The following is a 27,664-nucleotide window of genomic DNA, read 5'->3' on the forward strand; positions in this document are numbered from 1 at the left end:
TTACTCTTGTACCAGTACCACAGGTTTGTGAACACGGTCTCCAAATGGACCAGACCCCCCAGATACTTCCAACTTACAAAATAAAAAATGTAATTAAAGTGAATGTTATAAATATGTTCAATCGAAAATCGTAAAAATCATCACTTAAACATGAGAACACCATATTTTATGATATGGTCCAACTGAAATCACAATTGAATTGTCATGCAGACATGAACGCTCCATTTTAAATCTAATCAGTTTCAGAAAAGCCATGTACAGAAAATTTTAGGAAGTATGTATCTGAAAATTTATTTTGTATGCAAATACAATTGTCTTGTTATACAAAATGACCGACTCAATGAAAAATGAATTTTTAGATATGTTAATGCAGACGATTGTACAAGTGAAATAAGTCTGTTACCACATGTTTCTGGCGTTAATATAATGTTGTCTACAGCGACGTCACTCGTGAAATATTTGCCCCTGACACCTTGAAAGACAATCTGAAAAGCAAAATATAAACAGAACGCTTTTTAAGAAATCTTTAGCATGTACTTTAAGTAGTTAAAGTGTTAAAATATCACTGTGTGATAGTTTCAAAACTAACGCGGGACATTTGTCAGATACGAGCGGTAAGCTTGGGGATTACCTCAACCAAATGCATCTAGTACTTACATAACTGGACACCCGGTAGTTCATATACTGATATGACGTAAAAATAAAAGATAAAACTTTTGACTCGATTCAATATGTGTGTATTGTTTAGGTGGAAAATATGTATACCCTTAACCTATGTTTATTGCTCTTAACATGCATTTAGGTTCGCGAGTCTCGTCAAGAATGATGATATTTGATTTTGCAAAATATTAACTTTTCAAAACTTTACCAATATTTTTCAGATGATAAAAATGCTTTACATGATATTCCACAGAAAATAGGTTATGAAATTTTCATGAATTAGTACACGCTTACTGAATTTGAATCTATTTTTAGCTGTAACATGCAAAATTCGATTTTCAAGCTGAAAAAATAATGGTAGCACTCTGGGCTCTGATTTCGTGAAAGCCATTAAGCTGATAAGTAAAACTGTAAGAAATATTTATATGGTAAAGGATTCAATCTTCCGTGTGTTGTTTCATCGATTTTGAAAAAGCGAGATCGAAAAGATTCAGATTGTTTAAAGTAATTGACATCGCATTTTTACACTTTCTACAGATGGTTAAAATAGGCTTTCCCAGATGCAAAATCCATTTGTTTTTTGCGATTAGTTTGTTGAAATTGAAATTAAATTTCCTGAGCACAGTTCTAGGGCAACGACGGCATTTTGAAAGAAATGTTTGCTTAGATACTTAGAAGGGAATAGAAGGATCGAATGTCTAGTAGCAAACATTACGCAGTCAATATGTAACGTTACTATCACAAGGAAACACATGGCGATTGTCAGGTATAGGGTATAGAGCAATTAAAACATGATATATATTAGCAGGTGTCCACTCACTTTACGCTTTCGAGATGATGGTACTGAAGATGGTATTTCTATCGTTACGTTGTGCCATTCATCGCCTTGATCTCCGGATTTGGACCATGTGATGACTTCGAGACCAGTCTCGTCATTGACAAGAAGCTTCAGTTTCCCCATATCGTTACCATACATATGGTATGCAAAGGTCAGACAAAACGGGCTCTCCACTGAAGCAAAACGCATCAGTCAGATATTTAATTTGTTAACATGTTCGTTCGCCTTTTTTCGTTGTTTCTATGAAATCATTCATTTAAGATATTTTTCAAAACAAATAAAAATGGTTTAAAAACAATACAAATACACGGTAGACAAGACACTACGTTACATTCGTTGTTATGTTTGATAGAAAATGATACCAACATCCAGACTTACATGTTAGATCGTCTGAGGATAGAACAGCCACGTCGCAATTGTTTTTTGAAGTTGCTTCAATGTAAGCATACGAATCTCCTTCCATCGCTGAGTTCGGTCCAGTTCTGATACTTCTAGTCGATCCAGTCTTTGAATTAATGCAAAGGCAATGGTAAGATTTTCATAATATGGATATTGCTCAAATAAATTAATAACGAAATTTGTATTTATTTGATTCACCCATTCGTTGCTTCTCATTGCTTCACATGAACATACGAAGGTATCATTTTTATAGTAACGTTCACATCATATTTTACACCAACACGTCGTGAATAATATCAGAATTCCAAAATGTAAGAACTTATCTGGGCAAAAGATACATTAGTGACTTCGTCATATGACTGTGAAAATTTAAAGGCATAATCTTCTATCATACAAAGAAATTACGAAATATACTGCAATACCACATACCATTTAGCAAAACTTGTAAAATTTTAAAAGTTGCTATCCCTTTGATGTCCCACTCTTCTCGGCGATACTCAGCGGGAAACATGTTGAAATCGGGTGACCAATCAGTGAACATCAGAATCTTTGCAAGTGGGCGGGACAAACATCGATTAGTTTGAATTTTCTAATCTCCTATCAATTAATGTTTCTGTTACAAATATTTTAACAAGACAACTATTAGATCGGAACAATTGTTTTTGCTTCACAAATACTAAGTGTCGGATCAGATTTACCACCGAAATTTCAGATCAGTCAACGCGCGTCATTTAAAATATCTGTACAAAAAATGCAGTTTACACACCAGTAAACAACAAACAATAAAAATCATTTCTTAATTAAAGCCTGCACTTTATTTTGCTGAATTTTTCAAATCATCTATACTCTGCTACCTTACCCAATAACAATGTCTTCTATCTTGATTTGCTGAGCTACAAAGTAGTTGTTAATGATAGTGGTGAAATATTAACTAAAATGTAGTGCCTGGTATCAAAAATTATCCCGACAGATTCTCCGTTTCATATGCAGAAAGCCAAGGGGCGCAACTTTCACGGCGCATACAAAGGAGACGTCTGCCAGAAAATGATTGATGTTAAACTCATGGTATATAGCCGTTCATGCTAGCTTGCGATATATAATGCCGTAAGTCCCAATATTCATTATAAATATTTCGTGCGAATTCGGCCAAACCCTGCGTACTTGAAATACAATACGTCGATCAAACGTTTGTTACAAAACATGTAATAATCACTGATTGGTCAGCCAATCAAAATCGTTTTGCCGGCTAAGCAGTGTGGAAAGGGATAGAAACTATTTACCGCTTACATGTTCTGTTTAATATTATACGGTATCGCTGTAATCTAACAGAAACCTTTCAAATAGTGAATCTCAACCATGATGAATAGTCTAGGTAGGTCAACACTCGGTAAACCTCTTGCAATTTTGCAGTCAATCAAGAATTTCTGGGAGTTGAACGATTCGTTTCTCCTTGCCAGACACATGTCAGATTCTATTAATGTAATATTGTAAACAGATCCGTCCACACCGGTATAAAGTAATAATAAAATTAATTATTATAAATAAATAATGAAAAATGTTACAAATGTTTAATTTACAGAATACCGGCATCGGATTATCTAAAAAGAGAACAATACCTGTGGAAGCGACCAGTCGAAATCATCATCTGTTTCCTGTCTGAGAAAGCATTGGTCGTTGATTTCAAAAGTACATCTGTGTGGAATTCGATCTGTAGCTGTCAAATATAATCGTGTAAAAATGTATTTTATCTAGTACATTACATAGCTAAGTTGAACATTTTTGTGAAATTATGGCTCTATTACTGATGAAAGGTTTAGATCAGAAAGTTAAGGGATAAGAATTAGGAGTTTTAAACCTTGAAAAGTGTATGGGAGCTTGTTTAAATGTTAAAGATGTATTTTGTCATCTGAACAGAATAAGTAAATAACAGAATACAGTTAATTTTTCATTAGGCCAACTTCATTTTCCATACTTTTGCTATGTTTCCTAACAAAAAGTAGTTTAAAGTCCCAAAATCCGTATCTTTCTTATTTTTTTATGATTTGTAAGAATATTGAAAAAAAACTGTTGTAAATCATGCAGAGACAGGACTACAGAATTAAATCAAAGTCATAATGAGCGATAATGATTCGGAAACTTTTGATTAAAATCGAATAAATGATTAACATCTGTAGGTGGTCCCATTTACCGAAGTTAGCCGACATTGTAACGTTGTTGCCGAGAACGTCATGTGACTACCGCAACTACATGTACGTTACGTCTGTCCGAACTCTCCCGAGAACGGGTCATGAACTTTCCGACTGCCGTTCGGCCATAATCGTAACTTCAATGGCGACCAGTTTAAAATAAAGGCATACATACAAGTATCGACTTTCAACAACTGCTGTACCAAAGTTATTAAGAAATCGTTATAATATTCTTTAATATAATGTAATTTCAACTAATGCTACAAATACTAACAATATCGGGGTCGAATCTAACATGAATTTGTGTTGATAGTTACGTATCATGTGACTTTAAATAGAAATCATTACCAAAACATTTTAAGGGAATCTTTAATTGTATAATTCTCATGATTGATAACTAACGGAAACGAAATAAGAAATGCATGAAAACGCTAGCAGTTATCAGAAAAATGTTTGACAAATGATGAACCTACGTATAATATGACACTGAAGTAATCCTTTTTAAACACTAATTATAAACTAATATCAATCATTAGTCAGGTTAAAACAATATGTAAATCTCTTACCACAGCTTCCTTCCGTTAATGTGACGTTGTCGATAGCAGCATCACCTCGGTGGCCATCTCCACGAATCCCCTCAATGATGATCTGAAGACAAATCAAAACAATGGTAACAAAATCATTCACATTTAACTTGAGGTATTTCCGGTGCTTCGCGTCTATGAAGAATGTCCTGCCGTTTTCGTCCATGACTTTATAAACCCAAACTATATTAGAATAATGCTTATAATTTAATTAAATAGTTCAGTGAGGTACTAATTAGGGCTTTTCATCTATGGGATCTCCGAAATGGTAAGATATTTGCAAATGATCGTGTCACCATATTGTAGGGCATGACTTGAACGTGTGACGGCAGCATTGTTATGTTGGTCAAAAATCTAATATTGCCGCTATGATCTCACTTCCGGTTTTAAAATTATGTCAATATTTTGACGAATAACGGCTTGACGAATTTCTTTCGGGTTTGGATATGTAATGCAAAATCAAAAATGGAACAATTAACTAATGCAACACTTTTCTGCAAAACTTCACCTTCGGGTTGGGTCAAAGTTCAAAAGCGTAATTTTTCGAAAAAGAATAATTAAAAAAAAACGTCTTCTCAATTTCTAGAAGACCAAGAGATGCCTGTAGTATATTGACATAATTGGCTACCAAGTTTGTTAATATGAATGACCTTGACTTTCATTCAAGGTCTTATTGGCCGAAAAATATGAAATCTTCAAAGTATTTCTTGTGAACATCTTGCATTTGTAGACAGTGTAAAGTATACCAGTATGATATTGTGATGATGTGTGAAGATCTCCTTCAGGAAAGGTTATTTCAAATTACATGATATAGACGATTTCACAGCTCAATTTATGATTTTTTCTCTAATTAAAAATGAACTTACATTTTGTGTTAAAAAGTCTCTGTCCAAGCCTCTTTTTAGAGTTTAAGCACCGAGTTCTTGTATGACTGTTCCAGAATGACAAATATTGCTATCGTGTAAAATTTGATTCTAGAAAATGTAGGCTTTAATTGGTGCTTAGTTAGAACAATTATTATCTTTCAGGCATGAAAATGAATTTTTTCCAAGCTGCTGTACACTGAAATAGTTAAATGTCCGATACCTGTCCGAAAGGATGAAATGATAGGGACGACTCTGGGATCATTAATTACCTGCTTTATGGAAATTTACGTTTGCATTCAATTCATCTAGTCATATTGGTTTAGAGAATAATGCTAAGTGTCATATATACAGAAGTTATAACATTTGGGACTCAAGTTTTAAAGTAATGTTTTATAAATTATCTGCAGTTTCGGTTAATTTATGTACCTTTAATTTACTGCTGCCGGTCATCTTGAATTTCAGATTGGCTGCCATTTTGAAAACTAAATAAGAATCGTATTATTTTGTATCAAAGGCTATAGAATATAAATACTCCCTGTATTTGCAAGTGTTTTATTTGCTTAAAGTTAGCTTAGCCAATCAGTATATTATTATTATAAATAGATATAGGCACATGTAGTAAATTTGGCGGCCATCTTGGAATGCGAAATGGCGGTATTTCTACATGAACTTTAACACTACTACAATATTCCTAAGTATCAATAATAATAAGTACCAATAATATGGATATAGACGTTTAGAAATGTTAACTTGATTTTTTGCTCGATACTTTATAGAGTGAAATTCGGAAACAACTTTAATTTAAACGGCCATCTTGGATTTCAAAATGGCGGTCATGTTGAAATTGAAATAAGAATCAAATTATTTATCTATCAAACACTACACAAATTTATAAGTACTCTTAATATATTTGCTTTAAATCAGCTTATCCATTTAAATTCATTATATATAAAGATATAACTCGCAAATTTGGCGGCCATCTTGGAATACAAAATGGCGGTCCTTCTACATGGAGTTTAACACTACAAGAATGTACCTCAGTATCAATAATATGGGTGTAGACGTTTAAAGTTTGGGTTTAGCTGGTATAGAACGTGAGTTATGGGGCACAGAATGTGGTTTTTGGCGGCCATTTGAAAACCAATGTGGCGGCCGCTAGGGGCCATGATTTTTTGGGGTCCATCTTTTTCCTGAAACCTTACGTCCCAAAGAAGCCATACGCAAAGTGTCATGCTTTCTTCAAACTTTGAATGATTTTGCCGAAAAGTCTACCTTAGCCGCTACACTAGCCAGTTAACAATCCAACAATAACTCACCAGACTAGTCCAGACCGACGATTGTATGTCTATAACCTCGCCGTACCATAGGTTACCTTGGTTTCCGGACTTGGACCAACTAACAATATTGGCGCCAGTCTCATCCTTGACCAAGACGTTCAGAGTCCCCATATCATCGCCATACATGTGGTAGGCGAACGTCAGACAGAGAGGATTTACCACTTGTAGATAGTAGTAACACGAAACGAACACTTGTTACAATGTAGGTATTAAGAAAAAAGATACATAAAGCATAATGAGGAAAAACGGTATAAAGCTAGTATATTAATAATCCGAAATAAAAGGCCAAAATAAATTCAAAGTAAAATCAAAATCATTTCTATGGAATATATATTCAGCCACTATAGGGCCTCCTTCAGTCCGAAATAACACATAAAGATTTCATCAATTGAAAATGGTTTTATTACAAATGTTTAAAGACGACCAATGTTAATTTTTATGAATTACCTGGCGTTTCTTTAATGCCTTCCTTAACGAATATTAAATGTGAGATTGAAAAACTTGATACATATTCGAAATACATTTGTAGACAATAGAAAAATTGACGATTCAGCAGCTGTAAATTGAACACGCTGCGTATGCGAGTACCAAGCGTGGCTACATACTGCCTGGCAATTTGTTACCTGCATAGTGGAAAATCATATTTCACAAAACTGAATAAATACTGTGATACAAGATACATACAATGCAGTAGAGAAAAAAGTCACCATTGTTAATATTCATTCGTGATACCTACATCGGAAAACCACTCCAAAAAGGACGGCTACGTCACCATCCTGTCTCGGCCAATTCGTCTCGATGTAAGCGTACGCCTCTCCTTCTACAGCAGACTGGGGTCCAGTACTCAGAGTGTTGGTATTACCCGTCTGTAAATACCATTCAATGAACCACACTAATACAATCTTACAAGGTCTGTCAAGTGGATAGGGATTTCTCCCATATTCACAGGGATATCTCAACTCGAGTCTTTGGCTCGTCAACACAAGTACTGTCGAGAGTTAATAGACAAAATAGTAATCACTTTTTATTATATTAATTATACTATTTCAGAGTAAACCAGTGATACATTTATGTACCTGTTATGTTTATATCAGCTATCTTTCCATTACTACATTAACATGCATACAAAAAGTTGACAAAATTAAAACGATATATCACTTAAAAGTTATGCTTTCATCATGAATGTAACTTTTTCATCTGTATCCTATCCTTGAAAGTTTTTCCGTCACGGCTATTGGGTTCTCTATTATTATGCTTGGTGTAAAATAAAATAAGTATCCTCACATTTGGTATAATTTCTATTTCTAAGAGTATATTTTATAGACGTGTCTTTATACTGCAATAAACTATGTTAATACATACACACACACACACATATATATATATATATACCTTTTATTATGCGCATTAGCTTTATTTGTAAATATTTAATTTTCTCTTTGTTTCTGGCTTTCTGATTGGCCTATTCATTTTTTTTCATTCCACAATGAAAAACAATCCGAGAATGGCGCGGAAACCGGACGCTATCGTGACGGCACAATAGAAACATTGACGTTGCGTATTGATTTGGAAAAAATAACCCCTTGGAAAAAATCAATGGAATCGTACGTGTAAATGTATTTCATTTTATAAAGTAGCCTGGAAAATTAATTATAAGCATTGAAGATACCTTTTATTTAAATTTCATTGGGTTATGAAATAAATTTTGTTTGCAAACTTTTGTGAGAATCCGCTACGCAGATTCACACAGATTGCAAACAAAATTTCTTTCATACCCCGATGAATTTCATGTTGCTCGATGTTGTTGTTTTTTTTAATTATATTCTCACCTATCTTAGTTACCTTTGGGTGGTCTTTCTACTGGTTTTACTAAAAAAAATCCTTGAACAGTACCTTTGGAAATGTCCAGTTGAAATCATCGGTTGTGTCTTGAATTAGGAAGCAATGATCGTTTTCCTCAAATGTACATGTGTGTTGATATGTGTCCAGAGCTGTCAAAGATAATTACATAATCAAAATTAAGCTAGCGCATTATAATTAATTTTCATTTGTTTTCATACTAAATAATGTCTGATTGGCAGATTCTTTTTCTTCATACTAATATACTTACATATGCTCCTATATAGTCAATGAGAGGGGAGTTGCGTTAAAATAAGCGTTATAGCAATGACGTATGAATACAAACGCAGTGCAGGTTCGGGCTACTTCTACATAAGTTGACGAATTTCAAAATAACAATAAAGAGTTTTTATTTGATCCATTAAAATATGCATTTGACATCAAAACAAAAGATGTCTTCAAGCATTGTAACGGTAATAAACAACAAAATGAACCGCTGGTCGGGGCTACAACAGGGAGGCTTTGGCTTTCCACAGGAATGTTCGGGGAATTCCATAGTTACGTCAGAATGTGTTTACAGTCTATCATCTCACCTAAATTACAAAACATCATATTGTCGGAGATCAATTCTGGGAGCGTCTAAGTGAATAATAGGTAAACAGATCATGTACAGGTTTCCAGCAAAAAGAAACCCCAATATTACAGGTAGCCTATCCGAAACAGTATCATCAGCTCTACCTTCTTTACATTCAATATAGGCGTACACACACCATGCAAACTCTTGTATATCCTCTGTGCTATAACATAAAAGTCATGACTATGGAGAATTAGATAAATACAAAGCAAACATTTAGCAGCACAACGGTCAAACCATCAATAGGCTATATCAAAGTACACTGTAACTGTCCCCGGTTGAAAATCAAATGTGGCGGCTCGCTGTACTTCGGACCGCATCACTACCCTGGCAACGATGCATACCGGTAGTCGTTCTGCCTCGGTTATCTCAAATTTTTATTCGAAATGGACATTATTGATATATGATCAAATTGAAAAAAAGAACACATATTTTAAAAACAAATAAAAGCTGTCATTGTTATATTTCAAATTAAATTGCAGCTATAACAGTCAACAATCAGAACTATATTTAGGACCATCCTGACTACCGTAGTTACCCAGCTAAGCAACAAACATAGTTTTATATTTGATCTTGAACATGTAAAATACCTATTTATGTAAATATGGATTGAACTGTGGTTTGATTGCGTTAAAGGTGGTATGAACGCAATGGGATACAGACATATTTTACATATAGCGCAAAGCGCTACATTGAATATGATTGTATCCAATTGTATTCATATCACCTTTAACCACAGGGATCTGAGAATTAGTTACAGATCATATAATCATGGACCTACCTGAGACCATTTTTAGACGTTTTAGAGGTCTAGATAAAAAAACACAATAAAAGTCACATGTAACTATATACGAGAAGGGTGGAAACTCACAGACTCAAAATTTCTAAGCCGCCTACCTTAGCGGCTGTAAAACACATTTGTAGTACATCGTCGTGAAAACGGTTACTACCGTTGGAAAGAGCGATAATTTTTCATTCAAAATCATCCTATACATCTATACAAAGTGCCGTCATTAGGACGATATAAGCCCCATTATTTCAAACATCTTGAAAATCATTTAAATAAAATTCATACTGTCTGTGTGGCCGATATAATATACATGAGCGAGGCTTCGGCTGCAATCTCATTGGCCGGCTATAAACAAAAGTCCACAGTTGTATATGTTTAAATAGTAACGGCGGAATCCATACATAGATGTACAACGTCCCGAGAAGAGAGACTTTTTGTACAAGGGAACAGTGTACATTCTCCCAAAAAGGATGTCACCATCAAATAGTGCAGGGTGGGAAAGAATGTTTATCTTCAAATATGGAATCAATACATTTAGCTTAAAATTCTGAATACTGTTAATATTGTTTATAATATATACTTGTTACGAAAGTGTTTTGAAACTCTTCCGAAATTGCTGAATTGGATATGTGTTGACACTTTGAGCTGAACCTAGGATTTACGTACCTGGGTTATAGTGATCATATGACTGTCAAAACACTGAGTTATTCCAATCATACACACATTAGTTGCTCAGAATCTGTCTTACATTCTTGTGTATGTCGAGATAGAAACATACCCGCAGATATAACAATTATTGATAATACTGTACTGGAATGGAATAGAACGCACCATATCCCGTCAAATCACCGGTTGTTCCATCAAATTATCTTTTTATCATTACAAACGTATAGGTTATGTATTTTGTGCCTAATTTCTTTTTATAACGGCTAAATGATTAGTATGATATATAAATAAGCATTAGTTGTCATATCTATGACATGCATTGATGTGTAACATACCTTGATTGTTTTTGTGGTGCGCGATGCTACTCACCCCTGCATTTAAAAAATGACAACCAATGCTTTATTATTAATAGAAAAGTTGCTTTTAAACACTCCCCTGCAGGACTATACGATGCACACATACATAATGGGGATTGAATGTATTTTTCTAATTTTGAAAGGTTTATTGAAAGGTTACCCTGAACTAGGTTGAAACAGTTTCCAAAGAAGAAAAAGTCTTGAGAAGGGAAATTGAGTGTATTTTTGAAGGGGATTGAATGTATTTTTCTAATTTTGAAAGGTTTATTGAAAGGTTACCCTGAACTAGGTTGAAACAGTTTCCATAGAAGAAAAAGTCTTGAGAAGTGAAACCTCGGACTTCGCTCTGGAAGGAATGAAGTCGACTTTAAGCAAAAGTTTTAGGACCAGACGGTTGTTTGACTCCAAAGATTCACACACAAGCTGGAGCATGAGAGGGTCGTCGAAACAGATGTGGATATTTATTCCACTGGAGTGCAGAATCTCTTCGCCAACCTGCAGCAGCATGGTGAAAACCAAAGGAGCAGTCGTGAGACTGAAAGGATTTAGTTTTGTGGTAATGAGCTGTGATATCGTGTCTTCAGGACGAAACATTAAAGGAGAATAATTCGACCTCATCGGTACTTTTTGTTCTTCCACGAACCGATCTTTGTTTTTCAGTTGTTTTCACTTAAAATAAATGGATTATTACGGTTGTAGATGTAATTGGGAACTGTGTGAATCATAGATAAAACATGTGGACTAGCCTCAGTTTGGATGTTTACTGGCTCTGGGAATATGTATTTTTTGTAATTATGAAATTTTTTCTCTATGAATTGGTTTGTTGGAGGGTCCATCTCGCTTCTTTTTCCTCAAAACATAATTTTGACATTTATAATGCACATATGTGTAGACAAGAGTTAGTTCCAGTCAAATTGTTACAATGTGATTTCCCAGAATATTTTGAGTTTTAATTTATTAGGGGGGAGCTTTCTTTTTCCTCACCTTACATGTACTCATGCGATCTAATTTTTTATAGTACACATATGTTTACACAAGGGTTAGTTCAATACGAAATGACTGTTACAAGGTGTTTTGTCATCAATTTGTTTTCTTGTTATGAAAAGTATGTAATCTATCGATTTTTTTGTGTGAAAAAGCTGAAAATTTCCTTATTTTCCCGGCATTTAAAGATGCTCCACCGCTGACAAATCGTACTTCACTATCAAAAACAGGAGCAGACGATTTTGTATTTTTCATCAGTTACAAAAGTTACTTATTTTACACCATTACCACAATTTTACTTCAAGTTAAAAAAAAATGAAAAATACATAATTGCGTCCCGAAAAAAATCCATTGCACTATATCTTATATAGAATGAAGTAATAATTTCGCATGCACCGAAGGCAAAATAAATTATGTTTTGTTATTTTTCGAGTTAATTAGGCATATATAAACACGATTAAACACCAATTATTGTTCAAATGATTAATATCATTTGTGCTCTGTCTGCGATGGAGCATCTTTAATAAAACTTAGAAGACGTAACGTCCTTATTATGATTTTATCGTATTCAGCATATTTCAATCATATAAAACGATGTGTTTATTTGCCTCTGTGTCTTGTCTGGTTCTCTATCTATGCGCGTATTTGCGAATGTGTGATTTTGGCCAGTTTTGATAACTGAAATTCAAGATGGCCACCATATGATCCCCATGGGACATAAGTTGTCAATAGCAACAAGCATGAAATGAAACTAGACATCATACCGGTCCTAACAAAAACATGTTTCGAAAAACATGGGAACCTATTTCTCCTTCCCCACTACACCATGTTAATTAAAAAATTAAGTTAAATAGCATTTTTTTTTCAAATTTTGTTTTCAAACTGACATTCTGAATGTCCTGAAATATTTATTTTAAAAGAGAAATATGTAGTTAAGAAATGTTTACAAGTGTTACATTAATATTTCACTCTGGTGTTCAGTACCATGGCCAAATGGCGTATCATTTCAATTACTGTTTGTGCAATACAGCTACCGATTGTTCAGGTGCTTTGAATAGTTAATGTACAAATGTACCTTTAATAGATCCAAATGAATTGTTAGACGAATCAATAAGGAATTGTACAGTAATGATATTGATCTTGAGTATTATTGGGAAACGTTTGCTGTTGGTATTTTGAATGATATCACTTCAAAATCGATCTGAAGTTGTCCAGGAATCTAGTAGAATTTAGTAGAATTGTAAATAGCATAACTTAAGCTGGTGCGTTTAATGTTTTCATTAAAATTAAATATAACCAAAATAAACAAGGACAGGTTTTGTCAGTGCAATGATCATTATACCCCTTTTTACTTACAGTTATTTAAAAATTGTGACCCATTTCGATTTTATGTACCATCGATAGACTACCTATTAGTGTACATTTGCGATGTTTGGGTTTTCATGAACTAAACTTCTTACATTGTATTTCATATTTAGTATATGGAAAAGCCAATTTAGAGCGATTTTATTATAATATCCTAATACCAGTTATTTTTGTAAGCATTGTATTTCATATTTAGAATCTGGAGAAGCCAATTTAGAACAATTTTATTTTTTTATAATCCTAATACCAGTTGTTTTATAAGCGTCATAAGAGAAAATGAGGAATTTAAACACAAATATGTCGTAAATTTTAAGCATATGAAAAGCTCTCTTTAGTATTAACGACACTTATTACCAAAGTTCATATTTATAGTATATATACAGATGAAAAATTATCATAATACATATTTCACGATACCATGTACAATGCATTTTATACCTTTGATTGAAGAAGCCGATATACAAAATAATAAAGAAGAATTTTCACGTGCATACTTTAGTGAAATTTTCTTTGGTTTGATATATTTCATGCTGTAATATAACATCATTGATATTACAGTTGTTACCACCACTGTCAACATATCTAACTCATAACTATCTCATAGTGAAACTAAAAGCAATAACATATTTATACATAAGAAAATGACCAATGACAGGCCAACAGATACTTCCCTTGAAGATTACAAAGATCAAAGTCTAACTCCATGGTAATTATGTGTAACTTTATTCGATTTTTTGGTGTATATTAATTGACCAAATTACCTGTGTCATCTGGTGTCCCACACGCAGCCTTTGTACTAGTTGTGCTATGATATAGTCGAGAGGTGGATTTTAAGACAGTGATAGTAACCCTTGGATTATCGAAGATCGGTTTAAGCATATTTTCTATTTTCATTTTTGAGTATTAACTTCAAAAGTATATCAATAAATATGACCTATATTAACTGAAAATGTCATCAGCTTGCGACTGTACAAACAATGTACTAAATGTCATGTACTAGTAATTTCTACGGATAGGTAAAGGGGTGATGGTTATTTGCTTAGAAGATATGCTCTGGTGAAAAGTCAAAATTTCTGATGACAAACTTTCTTTTTTCTAATATAGTTTTTTTGAAATAGACGTTTATACCAAAACTGAAATAAAATAAAAATGATATGGGGGTATGCTTGATTTTGAGATATTGTGAATCAAAGATACAATGTAGCTATTTCACCCAATGTTGACCATTCACTCGGCGAACTAAAGTGATATTTTCCAATTTAATCGTCTGATAAATATGAATATTCTTTAAAATTATAAAACCCTTTGTTATCTTTTGGAAAATAATAACAACAGTCAACCCCTATATTTGCTCAAAATAACAGTATAATTATGTTACCCCTACCTCCCATTTCTCATGTTTCACAATTTTTGATAGACTAAACGCTTCACAGAAAAAGTTATAACACTAACTTTTCTAAAGAAAATACGTTACTGTTTCTAAAGCAATCATAAAAATAGAAGGTCAGTATGCTAGAACCTTTGTCCCGTTACAAATTGGCATTTTGCTGCATCTTTAAAAAAATGTGAGAGAGAAAAAAAGTTATCATTTCACACTTAAATGATTGTGTTTGTACCACAGTGAGCAGTGAAAAGATTTGCAGCAAAAATGAACTTGATATAGCTATGAATGTCTTTGCATAAGCGATTTAAGTGAAATATTGAATGAAAAAACGGTGAAACTTCAACTCTCGACAAAATGTTAGAAATGCAATTTTTCAAAATGGCCACCGAATAGGTCATTTTTTTAATTCCGTATATAAGAAATTCTATAAACAGTAGAAGTCTAATTTTGTTAAATTCTATATGACAACTTGCTAATAAAAGAAAATCACAAAATTCCTTTGATAAATTTTGAAACGAGACTTCAATGACACTGAAAACAGAGCAGATCCTTAATGATGTTTTATTAAAAAAGAATGATCAGTCAGCGCCTTTATCACTTCTCTCTTTGTTACTCTTTGAAGAGTGTCAACGAATCGTGATTTCAATTCAATTTGAAACATAATGAACATTTCTGTGTGATTAACGTTCTGTCAGTTAGAAAGGTAAATGTTATTCTTATATCATAATAATTCAATTGATTCTAAACATGATTGTAGAATCGTTTTAAAAAGAATACTATATTTCTGATATTTTTGTTCTGTCTTCAAAATATTACAATTTAGTTATCTTCTCTCGGGTAGACATTGTGAATGGTAGTGTGTCATATTTCAATTGAGTAAAATGTTTAACATGTTCCATTCAAACCCATAAAACAAAACAAAAAATACTGAGAAAGAAATATAATAATGTAGATAATAAGAATGAATAATTAGACTAACCTTTTACGCAAAAGAGGAGAACTAAAATACCCCTTTTGATAGTTATAGGCAATGCCCGATGGTTGAGTTGATCATTTGCCATCTTGCACTTCACTGCTACAGGCATGGCTGTCTGACTCGTTCTGAGATACGTGTTCTAGAGACAAATAAAGAGAAATGTAATATCAATAAATCAAATTTTAATGTATACCATTTCATTCCCGTTGTGCAGATCAAACAACATGTTCGTTAACGAACGTTCAATCCAAAAAAATAGAGGTACCAAAGCGACACCTAATCGATGAGGATAAAGATGATTCAACAGAAGTCAGCAGGTACAGCTTCGGAAATTCCAATGACACTTTACATAGAAAGCAGTCGATGTATGTGTATGCTCATTATTCCAGTGGTAACTATCACCGTGGTTGTATCGACCCCTGGACCCATCTTCGATATTCCAAGGGTTACTATCACTGTGGTTGTATCGACCCCTGGACCCATCTTCGATACTCCAGGAGTTACTATCACTGTGGTTGTATCGACCCCTGGACCCATCTTCGATATTACAGGGGTTACTATTACTGTGATTGTAACGACTCCTGGGCCCATCCTCGATATCCCAGGAGTTTCCATCACTATGGTTGTATCCACCCCTGGACCAATCTTCATATTCAAAGGGTTTCTAGCATTGCACTTGATACTCCTTCGTCATATCCACTATGCCATAGCAAAGCTGAAGGTTCTGTGTGTGACAACAGATGGGACAGGGACATGTAGTTTGGTGTTTTTTGTGCATAAAAAAATCGAATTACGGTACACTTAATAGCTTTAGAATTGGGCATCGCCTTCTGTAATCTTAAAAAGGAAGCTCTGTAAGCATGGTGTGTTTGCCACCCAGAATTTCAAGACAGTGAAGACAGGCCTTTTCATTATGGAACTTATTTACCAAAGGTTTCAAACAGCACGCTCCATTCTATCACAATGGACGTTACAAACGGTGACAGCATGATAACGTGGATATCAAAGACAACAAAAATGTTTGTACCGTATAATTGTGAAATGACCATTTAAATTCAGGCTTTGCGCCAGTTAATTTGGTACGGTACAATCTAATGCAATGTGTTAGGATTTATTTTTCAAATGCCGGCTTCCATTTAAAAGATAAAAGTAATATTTTTTATCTTCTATTACTTTATCATAATTCATCTAGCTTTCACTAAAAAAGGAAATTTTGATGACAAATGGGAAATTTCTGTTCCGCCATATTGGATCCAAGTACTTCCTGTTCGATTTGACTGGTGCAGATACAGCATATACGTACCGGTACAACTGGTACGAACACTTTAAAGGCACCATGTTTGACTGGTAATTGATCTACAATTCGGTCTGTACATCAGGAGTTAATTGATTTTAGTAGTGTGTACTGGATTACAGATATACTTAAAACCACGCAACAACAAAAGCATTCATGATTAATACATAATAGGTACATACTAAGTTTAGCGCAGTCAAATTTCAAACTTTTGCCAAAAAAAATGTAGATTATATCGAGATATTAATTAGCGCAATTTTGCGGTGCAAAGCCAGCTTTACATGAATTAGCGCTTCGAAGACAACTCGAAAATCGCTAAGACAAAACTACCACTGAAATACACGGTGGGTAATCAAGTGGTCTGTAGTTGGTGTGTTACATGAATCAATTTTGCCAGAAAAGGAAGTAAGTCACTGAAAATACTATTTGTATCGGCATTTTATAGTGACGAGCATATGTCATACATAATTCTAGACAAACCGATACCTCAGTTGTGTTGCAACGCTCTTTACTTTTCTGTAACATTCTGACCAAAGTTTTGGATCGGAGCGATTTTGCTCGTAGTAGATTTGGTGTTATATACGAACATACATTTTTCATACGTTTTCTGTGTTTAGAAGAGGCCATTCTCTGTAAATGTGATATTGTTTAAATGTTATAGTCTACATTCCATTGCACATCTTACCTTTTTGGCAGAAAATTCATGTCCATTGTTAACTCTATGGTTTTGTAAAAGGATGAGTAAACACGTACCATTTTGGATTGATGAGTTACACATTTCCGTTAATTTGGCTAATTTGGCAAACATTGATATTAAAATGATTATGTTCAAGTATTTTTACAAGATAAACTTATACCAGTTAAGAGTTACACAAGTATACTTATTTAATTGATTTAACTTTAACACATAACATTGGAAAGTCAGAGGATGACCCATTTGATGTTCCGCACGTGACCGGAAGTGGACGTCGTTTGCAACTTCAGTCCAAATGACAAATATGTACGTTGCTTTTTTACGACAAATATGCCATACAAATCAACAACAGGAATCTGTAAAATATGCCGTACAGTCATTAATGGCTTACATCATGTTGATCTCCAGTGACTGCAGTCCAACGGAATTTAAGTACCGTCATTGGTAAATATATTGATAAATTACTTGAATGTTGCATGTAACAAATTAGTGATTAATTTCTTTAATTGTCTTTGAAATACAAGGGACCCCCGGTGTTATTCCACATACAATGTGTTTTTATATGTGTTTGACTGTACTCCGGAATTTTCAATCAGAGATTTTTTAGTCTTATTTCTGCAGGAAACAGTTATGACATTGGGTCTTTCCTTAATTTACAATCTTTATTTCTTTATGCAAAATAATGAGAATAGTTCCCTTTGTGATAACCGTAATTCTAATAAAAAAAAAACTAGACACGGTGCTCACAAGCGAATCCATGTTCCAAATAAAGACGTTCCATACAAGTTTGAAATTTGAGGTTTTTCAATGTAAAACCAATTTTCATGATCTAATACTTACCATAACTTTAGTATGCAAATACGCTACCTACATCCATCTTTGTAGCCCCAACAAACGTAAGATTTGAGAATCCCGTCTCCCTACAGTACCTCATCTCGTACTCGACGAGAGTAACATAGAGTGGTCTCCCTTCCTCAAAAACCCTTTATGGAGCCACAGGGGCAAAATGGCTGAGGAGGAAAGGGGAGGAAACAGAAGGGTGGGACTCCATAAAGTTATGGTAAGTATTACATCATGAAAATTGGTTTTACATTGAAAAACCTCAATTTCGATTTCATTTCAGTAATACGTTACCATAACTTCAGTATGCGAATTCGTCTTACCGTAGTGGAGAGTCCGAAGCCAGGCAGCCCAAATCAAACGGCAAATCCATGAGACAAGCCCCAGTAGGGAGAATAAAAAAGGGTTCCAGGAAAAAAAATACCATGCCCCCCCCCACCCCACACCCCCAACCCCCGTAATTTTATCAAGGTAAAACCTAAGTGCTCGACAGGGACACAGGAACTTATCATTCTCCTCAGACTCAACAGAGACTGTCAAGGAAGGAATCCTAATGGGATCGGGCGAGAAACCAGGAACCTGATTCTTTGCCAAAAAGGCAGGATCAGTGAGAAGGGTAACGGCAGAGCTATCTCTGGCCCAACGAAGGCACGAAGAGTGAACAGACAAAGCATGGATATCTATGGCCTGAGGCAAGGGCAAGCAGGAAGACAGTCTTAAAAGTTAAAAACTTTAGAAAGACACACCCCAAAGGCTCATAAGGAGCCCCCTTCAGTGATTCTAACACAAGTGTTAGGTTCCACTGTGGAGCTAACTGCCGTACCCTAGGCCTGTCCAGACTGAAGCCCCTAATCAAAGCAGACAACGAGGTGGAAGACCCTAAATAGCCGTGCGGTATCCCGCAATAGTACCAGAGGCAATATTCCGTTCCCTAAATAAATAGAGAAGGACATCTGCAATCAGCTGGACAGAAGCCTTCATCGGACCAAACTTCCTGCCGATACACCAATCACAGAAGATCTTCCTGCGTGACTGGTAGACGGCAGAAGAGGAAGACCTAATTGATTGGGCGGTGCGGGCTGACACGTCTGAAGAAAAACCTGCCTGAGCGGGGCCTCCTGAGATAGCTTCAAGGTGGAAGTGGAGGATCTAGGGACGTGAATGCATCGTCCGTGACCGAGGCTGGCGCAGGAGATTGAATCTTGGTGGAAGAACCAGAGGAACATCCGCCAGAAACGACAAGAGCTCCGGAAACCAGGGTTGTCTCGGCCACAGAGGCGCTATCAGAAGGAGGGAGCAATAGTGCGTTCGAAACTTCTGTAGAATCCTGCCCACCAGGTTGAATGGAAGGAATGCATAAGCCTGCATCCCCTCCCAATCCAGAGATAGCGCGTCCACAGCCCAAGCCAATTGGTCTGGCACCGGAGAGACAAAGGTTGGCAACTGGTTGTTCAGTGAAGTGGCGAAAAGGTCTATATGAGGCCTGTCCCACACCTGACAAATGCCCTCGAAGATCGAAAGATTTAGTTGCCATTCTGTCAGAACCGGCTGGCGGCGCCTGGAGAGAGTATCCGCCAGAACATTCAACCTGCCTGGAAGATGCTTGACTAGAATAGTCAACTGCATTTCCTGACAGAGAAGAAGAACACGAATAGCGAGGGCACCAAGGACGTGCGACCTTGTTCCCCCCTGTCTCTCCAGATACGCGACAACTGTAGAGTTGTCCGTAGCCACACAAACCACCTTGGAATGCAGATGTGCTCGGAGAGCTGATCCCCAGACCATTACCCGACTGGCAATGGCCATCGAGGCAAGCCCCCCAACCTGTCATGGACGCGTCCGTGAACAAGGTCATGGTGGGAGCTGGCTTGGACAACGGAACCCCCTGTAGAACATTGTCTTTGAGAGTCCACCACCGTGCAAACTCCTTCACGGACTGGTTGAGAGGAAGCCAAGCCTCCCATTCCCTGCTGGCAGGAACCCGGTTCGCGAGGAGAAACATCTGGAGAGGTCTGATGTGAAGTCTCCCCAGGGGAAACTCGAAAGAATAGGTCCGGCATCAAGACTGCCCCCAACAGCAACACCACCTGGAATGTCGGAGCCGCTGAAAACGTCAGAGACCGCCGGCTGGTAGTCCCTACCCGAAGGCAAGCATTGAAGCTTACGAGCATTCCCAGCCAATTCGACCCTAGACCGAGATAAGTCAGGGTCAGGCTGCCCCTCCCCTACTCCAGGAACATCCTGGACAGGAGGGACCACCCCCTGATCTCGAGAAGAACCTGTAGAGACAGGAACTACCGAGACAGGAACAGAAACAGAACTAGTAGCCTGCTTCCTTCTCCTCCCGTAAGATGAGGACGAATCCCTCTTACGGGAGGACGAAGATCGCCTTGGTGTAATGCCAGCCTGGCCACGAGCCTCAGCAACTGGGCAAAGTTTACATGGAGAGGACTCATGACATGGGCGACATAGGGGACATGCATCATGTGGGTCCCGTTCCTCATAGAAATGGGAACACCCATGTGCAGACCCCTGACGCTGACCCGAGCGGGACATACCAAGGTAAGAAAAATACATTTAAAACGTAAAATATCAGAAAAACACGCTAAACACGTAACAACAGTATTAGGTGACACTAATCTTACCTAAGAAAAACGGCAACCAAGCCTCAGCAACGAAAACCCGAAAAAAACGTAAACAAACCGGAAACAGCGAGACGTCACCAGAAATGACGGATCGCACGGAACACCGGCGAGCACGTAAAGCAGTCAAAAAACGGCCGAAAAAGGCACAAAAAACGAATGACAGTACAAAAAGATAACAAGGCAGGGCATATGGGTATACACACAACTGAGTGTGAGTAAAATTTGACCAAAAACGTCAAATAAATGGACCTAAACAGCGAAAGAAAATTGACACAATTCAATTGCCGTCCGAGCTGTGTAGCGCCATAAAGGAAAGAGGAAGGGAGACCACTCTATGTTACGAGTACGAGATGAGGTACGGTAGGGAGACGGGATTCTCAAATCTTATGTTTGTTGGGGCTACAAAGATGGTTGCAGGTAGCGTATTTGGATACTAAAGTTATGGTAACGTATTACTGAAATGAAATTGAAATACACAGGTATAGCCCATATTCCCTTTTAAAAAACATTTAACAAATTTTGTATATTATCTGGCCTTTTAATACAGCTATATCAACACATATATACGATATGATACAAAGAATCATTACGGAACCGCTCCCTAATTAATGTTTATTTGATAACCAGTATACTTTACGTACATTGTACTTGTTTATCTATATTTTTTAATGTTAAGACTACTGTTTTTACAATACTCAATAAATACATATTGAAGCATGGGTTTTATTCATTAGTTTTATTTATACTCTTTACAGTCCCATTTTAATCCGGCATTTTTTATTCATTGCAAGGAGACTTGACCCATCTGACACACAGGAATCTTTCTGTTTGAAGACACCTTTAGACGTTTCCTCTTTCCGTCGTTCTCACAGCCATTTTCTTGTTGAGTGAATTCTGGAAAAACCAAATGTGTATAATTGATGTTGTACAAATTACCTGTTTGTTGTTTATAAACTTGTTTGTGATTTTTCCTTTAGATGAATAAAGTTACGGTAAGTATTATGTCAACCAAAATTGGTTACGAGAAACCCTCAAAGTCTTTCTGTGACTAAGTTGTAGGATCATTCTATAACATATTCATCTATAAAACTGATAAACAAACAATTCTCAACATAACCAACGCTTAGAAATATTAAACGCATGTGTTAGATACCGTATATATATATAAAATATCAAATAAACACAATTTAACAAAGCATGACAATTTATTGACTCGTGCCCTATCCGGGCCTCGAATATATATATTGACCGGTCTAGAAATGGACGGACACAGGCAAACTTTGCAAGTGTTATGCCATTCCCCATTTGTTTCCTCAACCAGATGACATGAAGTCATGGCTTTGATGCAGTCGGTTGTGAAACTCCTGGATATTATAGCAGTTGTCATAGATATTGAACGATATTCCATTGAACGATAGCTTGTTAACATATTCAGTTAAATTTTAACCGCCAACACACTACATCATGCGGTTGATTCTGGTATAAGTTAATCTTGTTAACACACTTGAACATAATCATAATAATATTAATATTTGCCAGAAGCAATGAACATGATGTTTTCTGCAAGAAAGGTTAGGTGTGCAATTGAATGTAGACTATAACATTTAGACAATATCACATTTACAGCTAATGGCCCCGTCTAAACACAGAAAACGAACGAAAGGTGTATGTTCGTGTATACTAAGAATTCTCCTACATATATGTAAGAGCAAAATCGCTCCGATTCAAAACTTTGGTCCGAATGTTACAGAAAAATAAAGAGTGTTGCAACACAACTAATATATCGGTATGTCTAGAATTATGTATGGCATATGCTCGTCACTATAAAATGCCGATACAAAGAGTGTTTTCAGTGACTTACCTCCTTTACTGGCAAAATTGCTGGCTGCCGCCATTTTGATTCATGTAACACACAAACTACAGACCACGTGATTCCTCACCGTGTATAAATATATGAAAAAAGTATAGTAATATATCGGCCGACATGGCAACTGCTTTACTCAACTGTAGTTGTACACACATTTGTGGTGATTGTCATGACAAATGCTTTAGTAAAATTTACTCGTTTGGCAACTGCTTTACTAGAGTAACTGTTTTGTCATCCTTATGCATGGCCCATGTCAACCATATTGGCAAGTATCTGGCTTTTAAGACAAAAAATATTCTACACCGATTTCTAACCGAGTTTGACGCTATATAGTTGTACTGGTTTAATGAAACCAAAACGATATTTTACGACATTTTTCTTGGTAAAATTATTGGTAGGTGACAAAGGGTTAAAGTTTAATACTCATGGTTATTCATCTTTGATATTATCAAATATTATGTGGAAAATTGGGTTTTTCCTAGCTACATGTATGGGCATATAATGAGATTTAGGCGAGTTAAACGCCTGTATTAAATTTGGCTGTGAATTTCGCTACGATACCAGATTTCTCTCCTATCCTTTGACCTCAAGAAAGCATAACTCCTCTAGTCAAGGGAAATAACTCCTTCAGTCTTCAAATGTACTACGCTGATAGCGTAAACACTTATGGAAAGGCATCGATGATGTTTTGAATCTTTGAGGCGATTGGTATTTTCCCTTCCTACATCGACTTTTGAGTTCCGGCTGCGCACGCACGGTTTCTAATAATGCTATTTACAAATATTTAAAAGTATAACTTTTAACAAATAGAAAAATATCTATATATTCCAGTCATGAGGACTGAATAGATAAGTATCATTTTAAAATGTGGATGTCAAATGAATAATGGGTACCCTATTTGTACTGGTTGTTAGCTTTATAGTTACATTATCATATTGATCTATCTATAGGGTAGATTAATAAAATATGATTTATTGGGGAACTGTAGTAAGTGGTGGGGCAATCCCCAAACATCTTGTACCTACTTAGTGGTGTATGGGTATATAAATGTAAATGGGGCTAGTGTTTAGAATTGGTCTATAGACTGCATGGGTGTATGATAAAGTCTCTTTTGCAGTTTCCTTGGTAAAATCTATCTTAAATGGTTATACTGTTTTCCATGTTCTCCAGGCCTCTCTATGGATGTACACTTAGGACATACTGTCTTGTAGTAATTCGGCAAAGTAACTGAAAAGGCAAGACTAAAATAAATCTGATAGAAAAGTAAATCCGCTGTCAACAACCAGCATGGCCTTCCTCTCCTTTCCGAGCAGTTCGATTAATGACCTCCATCAATAGTCCCCTCAATTATCCTAGCAGTTTGGTATTATAGGACTGATGTATCTAGCTGTACAATTCTTACAGTACGGCTCCCGATGACTCTTCTAGTTGGTACACTTATTGGCATTTTGTTAGGATGTTCTGAATACGGCTTAATGTACAAATCAATTTTCAAAATACAAAATATCAAATGTTGATCAACAAATGGTGAATCTCTACTTTGATGCTCTAGAGTAGTTCAAGTGGATTGATCGTATGTAGGACCTTTCATCTGATACTTTGTAGACCATGTTGGAAGGGAAATCATGCTAAAACGGACAGCAAATCAAGAACATATATATATTACTCCAATACTAATATCATTCTGTGATCTCAAAATCATCATGACTTTCTTTATGTATATCATCTTCATATCAATATCAGCATATTGAGTCTTGTACTTCGTATCAATTTATAATAATAAAGCATTTCTTTTGCAATGTGTTTCTATTTTTTGTCGTTATCCAATCACAAAACACCAATCCATATAAGTCAAATACACTTTGTACACGGTTTCGTTGGGGTTTTTTTTTTTTTTTTTGTTTTTTTTTTGTCTTTTTCTTGGATGACTTTCGTCCCTAACACATAATATGATTCATCATCTTAATATCAAAAGGTTGGATATAACTAACTGCTTTTACATCAGAAAATAAAATGTTTCGCAAAACCATAGACGAAGATAATTTTTCAGGTAACGAGATAATTGTGTCTTTATTAAAAACCACTCGTCCATATTTGTCAATTATACAAAATGCTCATCACCAATCTACTCTGGGTTTCTCAGGATAATGTGTTAAGAGTCGGGATCAATAATGCCTTCAGTTGGAGTGTTTGGTAGTCGCTTCCTCCTTACAGTATATATGTAATGAATTAATCATATCCTCACCCAGAAAGCGGCCAGGCTCAATCGAGACCAGTAAATATGAAATAGGACACGGCAATGTTGTATCAGATTAGTCCGATTAGTGTATGGCATATCCTATATATCAACAAGAAGTTGGTCATTAGAAAGGGAAATAATCGATAACAAACCAAATTCACACACATTGTGCATTTTAAACATTAATTCCATCAACTCTTAGTTCATGTTTAACGCAAACACCGGATCAATTACATAAATTTCTTTGTTGTTTTTTTTATAGTTTTTGGTGGTTTTTTTGTTACAGTTCTTGGTTTTTTGTTTTTATTCGGGATATCTAGGTTGTAAATACTTTGTCGATTCAGAGATAAAAAAGAGTTTGGCAATGAAATAATAGTAGATTTATTCCATTTCATGTTGTATAATAACTTGCGAAACTTCATAAAAACTGTGTTCAAAGGTTCGTATATGTTTCGAAAAAAGCGTTTCAAGAATGCAATGCTATCAAAAGACGCCACTTCCCAATTATAGTAGACCAATAATAGGTATTAAACTATGTCTTTATATCTGATAGTGTTTTCATGATGAATGCCGAGCTGCACAATATTCAAATGCAAATGTCAAATTGCACAACATTCGAAATGCGAATGTCGAATTGCACAACATTCAAAATGCTAAGGTCGAATTGCACAACATTCAGAATGCGAATGTCGAATTAACAACATTCAAAATGCGAATGTCGAACTGAATGCCATTCAATTTCTGAATATCGAAAGTAGTGCTGCATAAAATGCGAATGTCGAATATCGCTGTGTACCACATTAAAAACATCCGCTCCATGGCCGATGAAAATGCACCATATTGGATGTGTTCAAGCCAACTTCATAGTAGCTGAAATGACAATATATAAGTAAGCATTCATAACCTGATAGAGCAACTCTTGCCGTCCAATCATTTTATGGATTATTGGACTTTGAGGGCACTTAATTCTCATGGCCAGTAGGTGGCGTCCCGAGATAAATCGTGCGAACGTAATCAATTACAATTCGGCATTATAAACAAGAACGCATGCGTAATTCTGTAACAGCAAGGGAATCGGCATTACGTTGCAATAATTCTCTGGTGATATTAAACTTGTTGATCAATATGGCAGGCATTAATTATGACTAATACACAAAAATCGACAACGACATCTCAGATATTGATGCGGGGCAATTCATCTTTATGGACAAAACCACGCATGAGCTTGCCAGACAATCCTCATATATGTATGGAGAAGTCGACAAGAAATACGATGTATATCTACGCATAACAGCGTGATAGAAGGCTATTTAAGAGAATGAGGTCGTAAATCATTGCATACAAATCACTATCGAAATAGAATTAATCATTTCACACTTAAAGGTAGGTTTCGCCCAATGAAATATAAAGACTACGAAATTGAAATTTATCCTATACATAGATATAATCTTCAGATCATTTTCAATGCATACAGCGAACAATATGGGTGGTCAGTTGCCTAGCTTGACCAGGAAAATACTCCTCTAAAAATAGAGCGAAGTCAAGCTTTACATAGAACATGACGTATTTAACCCAAAACGAGGCCGCAGCAACAAACGGAAGCGTGCAACAAAATGTCAGATAGAAGTGACAGTCTTGCCACGGCATGTTTAGTTAAAAAAAACAACAACAACAAATCGAAGTGCGAGGGACTGTTTATACATATCATATAATCTAAAACACTTCATGTTACTTACATACGCTCGCTAACTTTGTACACCAAATATACATGTAGTAAGTCTGCGGCTGTTTGTGCGCTGGCATATGTGTTGAAATTTAACTCACCACGTGCAATGCCGTTACACGAGTCCCAACAGATTCCGGCAAGTTCCGCTTGAGATGTGGCTTCTGTTTCTTCTATTGCTACATGCCATCTCTGAATTTAAATCCCTATAGATATCCTAGGGTGCTACCGAATCCATTATAATTTCCTCCACTTTGTTGCCGATTCAGATATATTTTTTTTCATCTCGCACATTTTCGTTCAGCCATTTTGTTTACTTTTAGTGCGTGACAATGCGCATGCGCCAAACTTCGACAACGCAATCCATCGCAGCTTCATTTGCATATTATTTTGTCTGACGGACACCGTAATAAATCAAGGATTTCCTTCAATTTTGTATTCAAGAAGCATTTGTTCAATCTCAAACACATAAAGAAATTAAATTGAGATATTTTAATA

General features: G+C 35.8%; 1 protein-coding gene across 1 annotated transcript; it reads right to left on the minus strand.

The window, feature by feature from the left end:
- On the minus strand, window positions 1-6,996 carry LOC138330657 (thyroid hormone-induced protein B-like). Its single transcript, XM_069278207.1, has 6 exons — window positions 6,850-6,996; window positions 4,650-4,731; window positions 3,514-3,611; window positions 1,877-2,003; window positions 1,481-1,671; window positions 1-72 (listed from the first exon to the last, which is right to left on the minus strand). The coding sequence occupies exons 1-6, from the start codon at window positions 6,994-6,996 to the stop codon at window positions 1-3; spliced, it is 717 nt and encodes a 238-aa protein (XP_069134308.1).
- Window positions 6,997-27,664: the final 20,668 nt, after the last annotated feature.

The sequence above is a fragment of the Argopecten irradians genome, chromosome 9 (assembly GCF_041381155.1).
Source record: "Argopecten irradians isolate NY chromosome 9, Ai_NY, whole genome shotgun sequence".
NCBI classification, from domain to species: Eukaryota; Metazoa; Mollusca; class Bivalvia; order Pectinida; family Pectinidae; genus Argopecten; species Argopecten irradians.